Source organism: Bison bison, unplaced genomic scaffold (assembly GCF_000754665.1).
Source record: "Bison bison bison isolate TAMUID 2011002044 unplaced genomic scaffold, Bison_UMD1.0 scf7180017864383, whole genome shotgun sequence".
NCBI classification, from domain to species: domain Eukaryota; kingdom Metazoa; phylum Chordata; class Mammalia; order Artiodactyla; family Bovidae; genus Bison; species Bison bison.
The window spans coordinates 6406213-6416059 of NW_011494955.1; the positions used below are offsets into that span (position 1 = coordinate 6406213).

General features: G+C 49.8%; 1 protein-coding gene across 1 annotated transcript in view; it reads right to left on the reverse strand.

The window, feature by feature from the left end:
- Positions 1-8133, reverse strand: part of LOC105001721 (keratin, type II cytoskeletal 2 oral-like) — a 12794-nt gene extending 4661 nt beyond the window's left edge. The window contains 10 exon segments of the mRNA XM_010858093.1: positions 20-166; positions 582-616; positions 2245-2465; positions 3102-3227; positions 3335-3499; positions 4286-4381; positions 5086-5109; positions 5111-5153; positions 6260-6486; positions 7579-8133. Coding sequence (XP_010856395.1) covers positions 20-166; positions 582-616; positions 2245-2465; positions 3102-3227; positions 3335-3499; positions 4286-4381; positions 5086-5109; positions 5111-5153; positions 6260-6486; positions 7579-8133 — 1639 coding nt within the window.
- Between the last annotated feature and the right edge of the window lie 1714 nt (positions 8134-9847).

Sequence of the window (9847 nt, forward strand, 5' to 3'; positions counted from 1 at the left end):
GGGGAGCCCCCGCCGCTGCCTCTGCCCCCACCGCTGCCGCCGCTGACTCCTCTGTAGCTGCCACCGCCGCCTCTGTAGCCACTGCCACTGCCACCAGTGACCCCTCCAAATCCCCCACGGCCTCCACCAGGGCTGGTGCCTGTGCTGGTGACGTTGCTGACCACCGCTAAGGAAAACAAGCACTGGACTCAGGCTCAGGCCCTGGGCCTGTACCCCAACCCTGCTTGGCTGTGTGACTCAGAGAAAGTTACTCAACTTCTCTGAGGCCTCAGTGGGTAAACAGCAGGAGTGAGCCCTGGCCCTCTGGTTCCCTTCCCCAGGAATAAGAGCCAGAAGTATCCATAGGAATTTCTGGTTCTCCAGCCTAAGGAATTCCCTGGGACCACAGGGGCTTCAGCTCTGGCCTGCCAGGTGGTCAAGTTCCGCTAGGAGCAGAGTAGTGTGGCCATTGCCTGAGACCCTGGACACTTTGGTGGCCTGGCCGCCTTGCATGGGTCAGGCTCTCCCACCCAAATGTCAGTCAGGATGTTTCTAGTTGCCCTTTCTGCATCCCAGGGAGAAAGTTTTGAAAGGCTACTTACAAATGCACACAGTGCTCTGACACTCTCCAGACATTCTAAAAAAGCAAGAGGAGATGAGGATTATTTCTGCAATGAGTCCTTAGATGAAGAGCTCAGGGTTCATAACCCTGGGAGCCATGTCCTCCCTTTTGCCCTTGTAGGGGCCAGCTCCCAAAAGAAGAAAGGCTATTCTGAGTCTGTTTCCAGACACAGATCTCCCCAGGAAAAGGGGCTTCTGCAGGGAAGTAAGGCTTCCAGCAGCTCCACCAATCACCATCTCTCCATCTTCCCATCATCTTTCACTAATTTCCAAGATTATCTTCCAGACACGCTACTCATCACTCAACACCCCCTTGATTAGCCCATCCTCACCTCTCCTCTGCTGCTGAGGCCATTTTCCCACCTTAGCTATGCCCTTCCCCTCCTTCACCCAGGCCTGGCTTTCTTATTCCTACAGCTCTTCTTCCGGGAAGCCTTCCCCAGTGAGCCCTCCTGGGGTGGTGGTGGCAGTGATGGTTATTCAAGAAGGATAATATGTGAGAGGGGCTGACACTCAACACATGATGGAAATGTCCTGCCCACTCTCCCCATCTTCCCGTGCCTCATTCTTGTTCACGGAACAGGCATGACCACATGTTTGAGCAAACACGGAACGTGTCCACACGCCTTGCCACTGTGGCCCCCACTGGTGTCGCTGTCTCCTTGCTTATCCCACACTTCCCAATGCATGCAGCACCATCTGCACTCTCACTCCTTTTCTTAGAGACGTAAGAAATCCTTAAGTTTTCTTCTCACATGTGAGTTCTGCTTCCTCCATCAGATTGGAAGCTGCCTGAAGACAGAGGCTCTGAACACAGGATTCATGGAGCAGCTAGTCATTAGAAGGATCTTTCAATTCTTGACACCCCTTTGGCATTTGACATCCACTCGCTGAGCCCTTATCTGCTACTTGCTATTGTGTTATTTTTCCAGAGTATGTATGTATCAGCCACCTTCCCATATAGACTCAGCCTCAGGGATGCAGGTGTTCTAGGACTGTCTATACTGAGCTGTCCAGCATGGTAACCACTCCCCACCTGAAGCTATTTTATTTAAATTAAATTAAATATAAAACTCAGCTGCACGCGCCAGGTTTCGTGTGCTCAAGTGGCCAAGGGCTACTATATTAGATAGCACAGATATAGGCCATTGTCTTCATCCGAGAAAGGTCCAGTGGACAGCACTATAACTTTTATTATAAGCCCAAAGGACTTTCCCTTCCACCTGCATACAGTGAGGCTCAACAGAGGTGTTTAGTCGCTCAGTCGTGTCTGACTCTTTGCGACCCCATGGACTGCAGCACACCAGGCTTCCCTGTCCTTTGCTATCTCCTGGAGTTTACTCAAACTCATGTCCATTGAGTCAGTGATTCTATCCAACTATCTCATCCCCTGTCGCCCAACAGAGATATGTAATGCAATATTGATGTCTAAGGTAAATCAAAGTGTAAGATAAGTTTGATTGTCTGTATATACATATATGTATATATATATATAGAGAGAGAGAGTGGGGCCTGAATCCTCAACTCTGTCATTCAGGAGATTCTTTACCTATTGTCCTCTCCCTATAACCTTGTTCCCTTTCTCCACTATCAAAGGTCACTCTGAACTCACTTCTGGAGGATAATGACCCCACAGCCCCTCACCTGCACTCCTCACTCTCCAGCAGCTTGCGGTAGGTAGCGATCTCCACATCCAAGGCCAGTTTGATATTCATCAACTCCTGGTAGTCACGCACCAGCTGAGCCAGGTCATCCTTGGCCTGCTGAAGGGCGTCCTGCAGTTCTTGGATCTTGGCTTTGGCATCCTTGAGGGCCAGCTCCCCACGCTGCTCAGCATCAGCAATAGCGTTCTGCAGGTTGGCATTCTAGGAAAGAGGGAGTTAAGAGACTGTTTAGCCTAGTGACCGGAAAGCAAACAGCTGATCTTTCCAACATCTCTTACCCATCCAAGAAATTCCTCCCTTTCCCTTCCTCCCCTTCTTAGAAATTCAGTGGCGCATACTCAGAAAACAGAAGTCAGTTTCAAAGTTGGTTCAGTCTTCTTCGGCCCTTTTAAATTAACTCATGTCTCATCAAGAAAAGGAACACCGATTTGCTGGTTAAGGTGGAGGTAGTCTGGTAAGTGGTTCTTTATTTTTAAGATTGTTATAATCACTTCATTCTAGTGATACAAATTAGTCTTCAAGGTTACATGAAGTGCGTGATAAATAGCTCATTGAGGGCAGATCCTACTGAGAGCTGAGTGTTTAAGACCACCCTTACAGTTGGAAGATTTGCTGCTGGGCAAACCAGAATGGACAACTGTCTCTCCTTAGGGAGCCTTCTGAGAAGCCCAACCTCGGGGAGGAGAATCGAGGAGAACAGAGTGTCCCAGAGACCAGGCTGTCCCACAGGCAACCACAAAAGAACTGAGAAGGCCTGTGGCAGAAGTCCAGCTGTTGCTTCTCCTCCTCCCCAGGGCCCAGAAGACCTCCAGGACTTTCCACTCAGCCCAGACCCACCTGCTTCTTGACATTCTCAATCTCAGCCCGCAGCCTCGGGATCATCCGGTTGAGCTCCATGATCTCGTTCTTGGTGTTCTTCAGGTCATCCCCATGCCTTCCAGCCGTGTTCTCCAGCTCTCCAAGCTGACAGAAGAGAAACCCATCATCACAACTTTGCAAACTGTTGGAGCGCTTTTGATGGAGGTCAGCGGACCTCCAGCTAGAGTGTGGGAACAGAGGAGAGCTCCCACCTTGGTCTGGTACAGGGCCTCGGCCTCGGCCTTGCTCTTCTGGGCAATGTCCTCGTACTGGGCCTTGACCTCACTGATGATGCTGTCCAGGTCCAGGCAGCGGTTGTTGTCCATGGACAGGACCACGGACATGTCATTAAGGTGATTCTGCATCTGGGTCAGTTCCTGTGGGAAACATGGAGCTCACTTTCACCTCTCCTGGCCTCAAGAGATGCTGAGAATAAAGAAGTCCACGAGTCTTCTACCCCCACAACAAGGGGGCCAGGAGTGGGAGAGTTAGAAATACCAGCTTCCATTTCAGGCCCAGCTACAGCCAAAAGGATATCATACAATAAAACAAAAGAAAAAAGGAACAACACCTATATAATAAGATTGTTGGCCTGAAAGTATCAGTCAGTGAACCCTACTGGGTGGGTTTCCAGGGGACTGCAGTAAGGAGGGGTCCTCTGGAAGAGCTCACTGTGGTACTGGGTTAGGAGCCAGAGGGTTAGAGGCAACTACAAAGGGTAAGTAGGGGACAGAGAGGGACCCTGGTCCTGTGAACCAGGTCCAGGCAACCATGAGGAGTTAAGTTGGCATTCCCTGGGTGGAGTAGAGCTGAGGTCTGAGCCCTACTGCTGGTTTCGTGAGTGTCCTGCCATGTGCGTGCATGTGCCCAGTCGCTCAGTTGCATCTGACTCTTGGTGACTGCATGGACTGTAGCCCTCCAGGCTCCTCTGTCCATGGGATTCTCCAGGCAAGAATACCAGAGTGGGTTGCCATGCCCTTCTCCAGGGCGTCTTCCCTACCCAGGTATCAAACCCGCATCTCCTGCATTGCAGGCAGATTCTTTACCACTGAGCCACCTAGGAAGCCCCATCCTGCCACGTGACTGTCCCCTGATGTCACACTTGGGAAGCATGCTTGGAAAGATGCGAGAAGGCTCTGGGGCTTGGACGACCAAGGAATCACTGTCTCATAGAGGGTCCTCAGAGAGTTGAGTTCATCTGTCAGGCCGTCCACCTTGGCTTGAAGCTCCACCTTGTTCATGAAGGCTGCATCCACGTCCTGAAAAAAAGGAAGGGAGGAGGGCAGTCAGAAACCCAGAAGAAGGTGACCGTCTGTTCCCCTCCACCCACAGCGCTGTTCTGAGTCTTCATTGTTCTTCTTTGCCCCGCCCCCATTCCTCTTTCTAATTATGACTTCTCTTTTTTGAAAGAAAGGAAAAGTGGTTTTCTTCCTTTTAATTGCCTTGGCCAATCAAATCCCAATGCTTTGACAAAACATACACCCCATCAGCCAGGTACGGAGTAAGGGTAGCAAAATCACATTTATCCAATATGTGACTTTGGTTAGGTAGGACCAAAAACCCAGCCTCTTGAAGAGAAAGGAAGGCATTCTTCTCACAACTTCATCCTTATGATGACTGGCTGACACAAGCTATCAGTATTTGCTGATTGTTTTTATTAATAACATCCAGGGTACACTTGTAGGCTGAAAACCTAGATTCAATGCTATAGATAAAGCCTGCATTATTATTTCACATCACCAATCAGCTCATCGGTCACATTATAAGATGTCATCTCCACCAGCAACATACTCAGAGCAGCTTCCTTCATCAAACTCCTCATTCCCCAAAAATGCAAGAAAAGATGTAAACAGCCCACAGAGCATAGGGTCACAGGGCCCCAGAGAAGTTGGCTCTGCTCTCCCTCCTGGGGGGTCCACACCCAGAAAGGGAGCCAAGGTCCCCATTGTCCCAGATTCCTCACCTTCTTGAGCCCCACAAACTCATTCTGCATTCTCTGCAGCAGTAGGCTTGTTGATCTCATCTTCATACCTGGGACAGAAAGAGCCACATGTTTGGACATTCATATTTCAGAAGTTGGAAAAAACAAAAAAAGAACTCAGGCAGAATCTCCTCACCAAGGGACGGGACCAGCTTCAAGGGTGTGCAACCCGTGCAGTTATACGGAGCCCTGGGTTCAGAAGGTCCTTATGTTTGGTTTAAAGCTCTGTTGACCCAGTCTTTAAATTCTTAATAATTTTTTGACAAGGGCCCTGAGTTTTCATTTCCCATTGACCCCCCAAACTGATGTAGCCAGTCCTGCCTAGAGGCCTTTTGGAGCTCAGGCCACTGCCTTGACCACCTCCTTCTAGGTCTGAGTGACATGCCAAGGAGTGCCAGGCAGGGGAGGGGAAGGCTTCGAGGAGCCCAGCTCTAGAGACATCACGAAGCACGTGGGCAGATAAGCCCAGAGAGGTATTTGCTCAGGCTGGCTGTTTCAGCCTCTGTTTTCTCTGTTTCTCTTTTCATTAATCTGAGCAGGTGCCCACAAGCTTGTGCATATGGAGTGGAATGGGGCCTCCCCAGAACAGGCTTTCCCCTTCTTGCAGGTCCTGACCCCTAGGGATGTCTGGACCCCCCTTCCCATCTTGAGAGGTCCTGTTTACCTCTTGCAGACCTCAGAGGATGTCAGCCATAATTACAGACACGCAAGAGAGAGCTGACTGAAGCTGCAGAAATGGGACTGGGCTGGACACATTGGAAGAGCACTTTACAGCAGTCTGCCTGGAACCTGGGACCTGCCCCACCCACCAGTTCAGAATCTAGGACCAGAGCAGGGGAATTTGCATTTTTGATGGGTTTCCAGGGTGCTGCCTTGGTACAGTAAAGTGTGGAGGGCCCTCCAGTCTGAAGGACTTTGAACTCTGGGAGGACTCTCTCATCCATCTGGGCTGGTGTAGAAGGGCCCTGCCTGGAGAGTGACAAATCTGGCATCATCAGCCACTTGGAAGTCTCAGTCTTCAACCCTCTCACATACTCAATAAATCCATCCACAAGTCCTGACTGAAGGTACAGTCAGGAACAGTTAAAAATCCTCAGTTGGGACCACACCTCCCTGCTAATCCCAAGAGGGGAAACTCCTCAGCTGGGGCCCTCACTTCTTTCTTAAGTCTTCCAGCAGGTCCTGCATGTTCCTTAGCTCTCCTTCCAGATTTCCCTTCTCTGCCAGAGCCAAATCCAGCTGCCTGCGCAGGCAGTTGATGTAGCTTTCAAATAAAGGCTCCAGGCCTCCGGAGCCCAAGCTGGAGCCCAAGCCCGCAGTCCACTGCTGGAGCAGGTCCCATTTGGTTTCTAGGACCTTGTTCTGCTGTTCCAGGAACCACACCTGTAGCAGGGGAGGTACAGAAAGAGTCAGCTTCTTGAGTTGGGCAGGTGGGGCCATCCAACCCAAAGGGTTCCATATGTGGAAACTCAACCCAGTCATCCAATCTTCAAGAGCCTGTTTTTTCAGGAATTTTAGAAGGATGAGGGTTTAGAAAAGGAGGAAGAGATACATTGAGTGCTTCCTGAATGCTGTTTTCACATAGTCTAACTCATTTAACCCTCCCATACAACTGCCTATAAAGGGTGTTGTCCCCATTTTGTAGATAAGGAAACTGAGGCTCCATGTGCTTAAATAAGTTGCCCAAAGTAAGGTGACTACTAAGTGACAAAACTAAGAGACAAACCCAGCCCTCATCAAGTCTATTGGAATCCTTCAGCACACTCCTAAAGGAGACCTGCACAGACGAAGGTGTTTCTCATCATCTTTTAAAGGAAAGCTTTTTTACCTCCCTTCAAGCAGGGAAAATAGTCAACAAGGTTTAACTTTTGCTAAATTTTTCTTATTCTCCTTAATTGTTTCCCCTTTCAGTTACTCAGCTTCCAGCTAACTTCAGTTTAACTTCAAATCCCAGGCTCTTTCCTTCACATCAAGCATACGTTTCCCTGCCCGAGTATGGACAGCTTGGTGTAATGTGGGCTGAAGCATAGCATCATCTAGAAGGTAAGTCAATTGCCACTACTCATCACCGAGAGGCAGTCCTGAGATTCCTCCTAATACAGGTTTGGTTGTCAGCTAGTTTGGATTACCAAGCAATTGCTCCTCAAGAGTCACTGAAAGTTAGCTATAATAATTTCGTGGTTAATGCCCCTTTCTTAAAAAGAGCTAAGAGCATTCCTGGACTCTCACTTCACTTTCCTGGGCCCTATCCAAAGAAGAAAATCAGGAGATGAAACCCTTCTCCATTTCACAACTGGGAAAACAGGGCCTGCAGAGCAAGAGAGGCATACTGACTGTCCTGTGGGGGCCAAGGTAGAACCAGCACAAGAAGCTGGAGCCCCTGCCTCTAAGCCTGGCAGGTCCCATGGGCTTCTTCCTATACCATCCCCCTGGGCAGCCCAACCCCTCCAGCACACCTCTGGGCTTTGCCCTCACTTTGTCCATGAATGAGGCGAACTTGTTGTTGAGGATCTTGATCTGCTCCCTCTCCTGGGCCTTTACTTGCCCAATCTGGGGATCGATCTCCACATTGAGGGGCTGCAGGAGGCTCTGGTTGATGGTCACTTCCTGGATTCCCCCAGGGCAGACACTAGAGCCATAGCTACCAGGCCCACCAAAGCTACTAGTCCCTCCAAAGCCACCAACCCCTCCATAACCACTGCCCATTCCTCTGACTCCACAAATGCTACCCCCATAACCACCTCCATAATCACCTCCATAGCCACTGATGCAGCTGCTGCGCCCTCCCCCAAAGCCACCAGCCCAGGAGCCAGCCACGCTGATGGAGATGCTCTTATTGCCACCCAGGTTGTAGAGACTGCGACTGCCAAAGCCGCCTGCTCTGCTCCGGGACCCACAGACCCCTGTGCCAGCTCCTCCAGAGCGGGCCACACAGCTCATCCTGCTGCTGCTGCAGGGGACCATGGCAGAGCAGACAGAGAAGCCCTGGCTCCCTCCACTGATGGATTTCTTGCAGACTTGTCTGTTCATGGTGAGAGAGCTCAAAGGCAAGCTAGCAATCACTTAGCAGGAGCTGCAAGAGGGATGAGGACAGAGGATGGGGACAACAGAGGAGACTGGTCTTCATATACCAAGGAGTTTGGCTTGGAAGAAGGAGAGGCAAGCAATTAGCTGAGAGTCATCTTGGGTTTGGTTTGCCTCCCAGGCAATAAGTTACTTGCACTTTGCAAACACACCTCAAAAATAATCCCCCGGACCAAAGTGACTTTGCTTTCTTGGCTTAATCATCCAAACGCCTCAGTTGACAAAGGACTGGAGCTCTCCTCCCTCCATGGGTTTCCTCAAGGCTCTCAGGGAACTCAAACAGCACCTGATCCAGCAGGATGAATGGGGGTTTGATACCAGAGGGTCAGGAGCTACTGAGCTCTGTGACACCAGGCTAAGGACCAGACAACATTTTCCAGGTGACCTGAGTCCCTCCCTGCATGCAGACTGCCACCACTCCATGGCATGTCTGTGATACTTCAAAGAAATATCCAGAGGAGGGCTTAGGTTGGAGAGGATAGAGGGCTGAGAGGTACACTGACCCCACAAGGATCCACTCTGGCACCACCTCTGCCAAATCATCCCTTAAGCCAGCTTGTCTCTTGAGCTGAGAGGTGCTGCTTCATGGGAAACACATGTGAAGATAAAATATCTGACCTGTGGGAGCAATGAAGGTCAGATATGCAGCAAGTGTGAAGCTTGCGAAGAAGAGGGGATGCATATGGAGAGGAGTCTCAGACCAAGCCCCTCTACCACCATCCTAGACCAGCAGCAGGTCATTTCTGGATCTAGAAGCAAGGGAGGGCAGAATGTGGGACCAGTTGGCTGATGGAGTCAGCTCAAAGACCCCATTCATCATCTTAGAATGAGAGTGCATGCTGTATCAGATCTAGTGGCCTTTGACCCCCTCTCCCCTCCACCACCTGGTCTGAGTTAGATGCCCCTCCCTCTTTTTCCACCACACCCTGTGCTTTTCCACCAGGGCCCTGATTCAGAGTATCCTTATCTGTTTATTGGAAAAGGAGTACATCAAGGTTGTATATTGTCACCCTGCTTATTTAACTTATATGCAGAGTACATCATGAGAAACGCTGGACTGGAAGAAACACAAGCTGGAATCAAGATTCCCGGGAGAAATATCAATCACCTCAGATATGCAGATGACACCACCCTTATGGCAGAAAGTGGAGAGGAACTAAAAAGCCTCTTGATGAAGGTGAAAGAGGAGAGTGAAAAAGTTGGCTTAAAACTCAACATTCAGAAAACGAAGATCATGGCATCTGGTCCCATCACTTCATGGGAAATAGATGGGGAAACAGTGGAAACGGTGTCAGACTTTATTTTGGGGGGCTCTAAAATCACTGCAGATGGTGACTGCAGCCATGAAATTAAAAGACACTTACTCCTTGGAAGAAAAGTTATGATCAACCTAGATAGCATATTGAAAAGCAGAGACATTACTTTGCCAACAAATGTCCATCTAGTCAAGGCTATAGTTTTTCCAGTGGTCATGTATGGATGTGAGAGTTGGACTGTGAAGAAAGCTGAGCGCCAAAGAATTGATGCTTTTGAACTGTGGTGTTGGAGAAGACTCTTGAGAGTCCCTTGGACTGCAAGGAGATCCAACCAGTCCATTCTGAGGGAGATCAGCCCTGGGATTTCTTTGGAAGGAATGATGCTGAAGCTGAAACTCCAATAC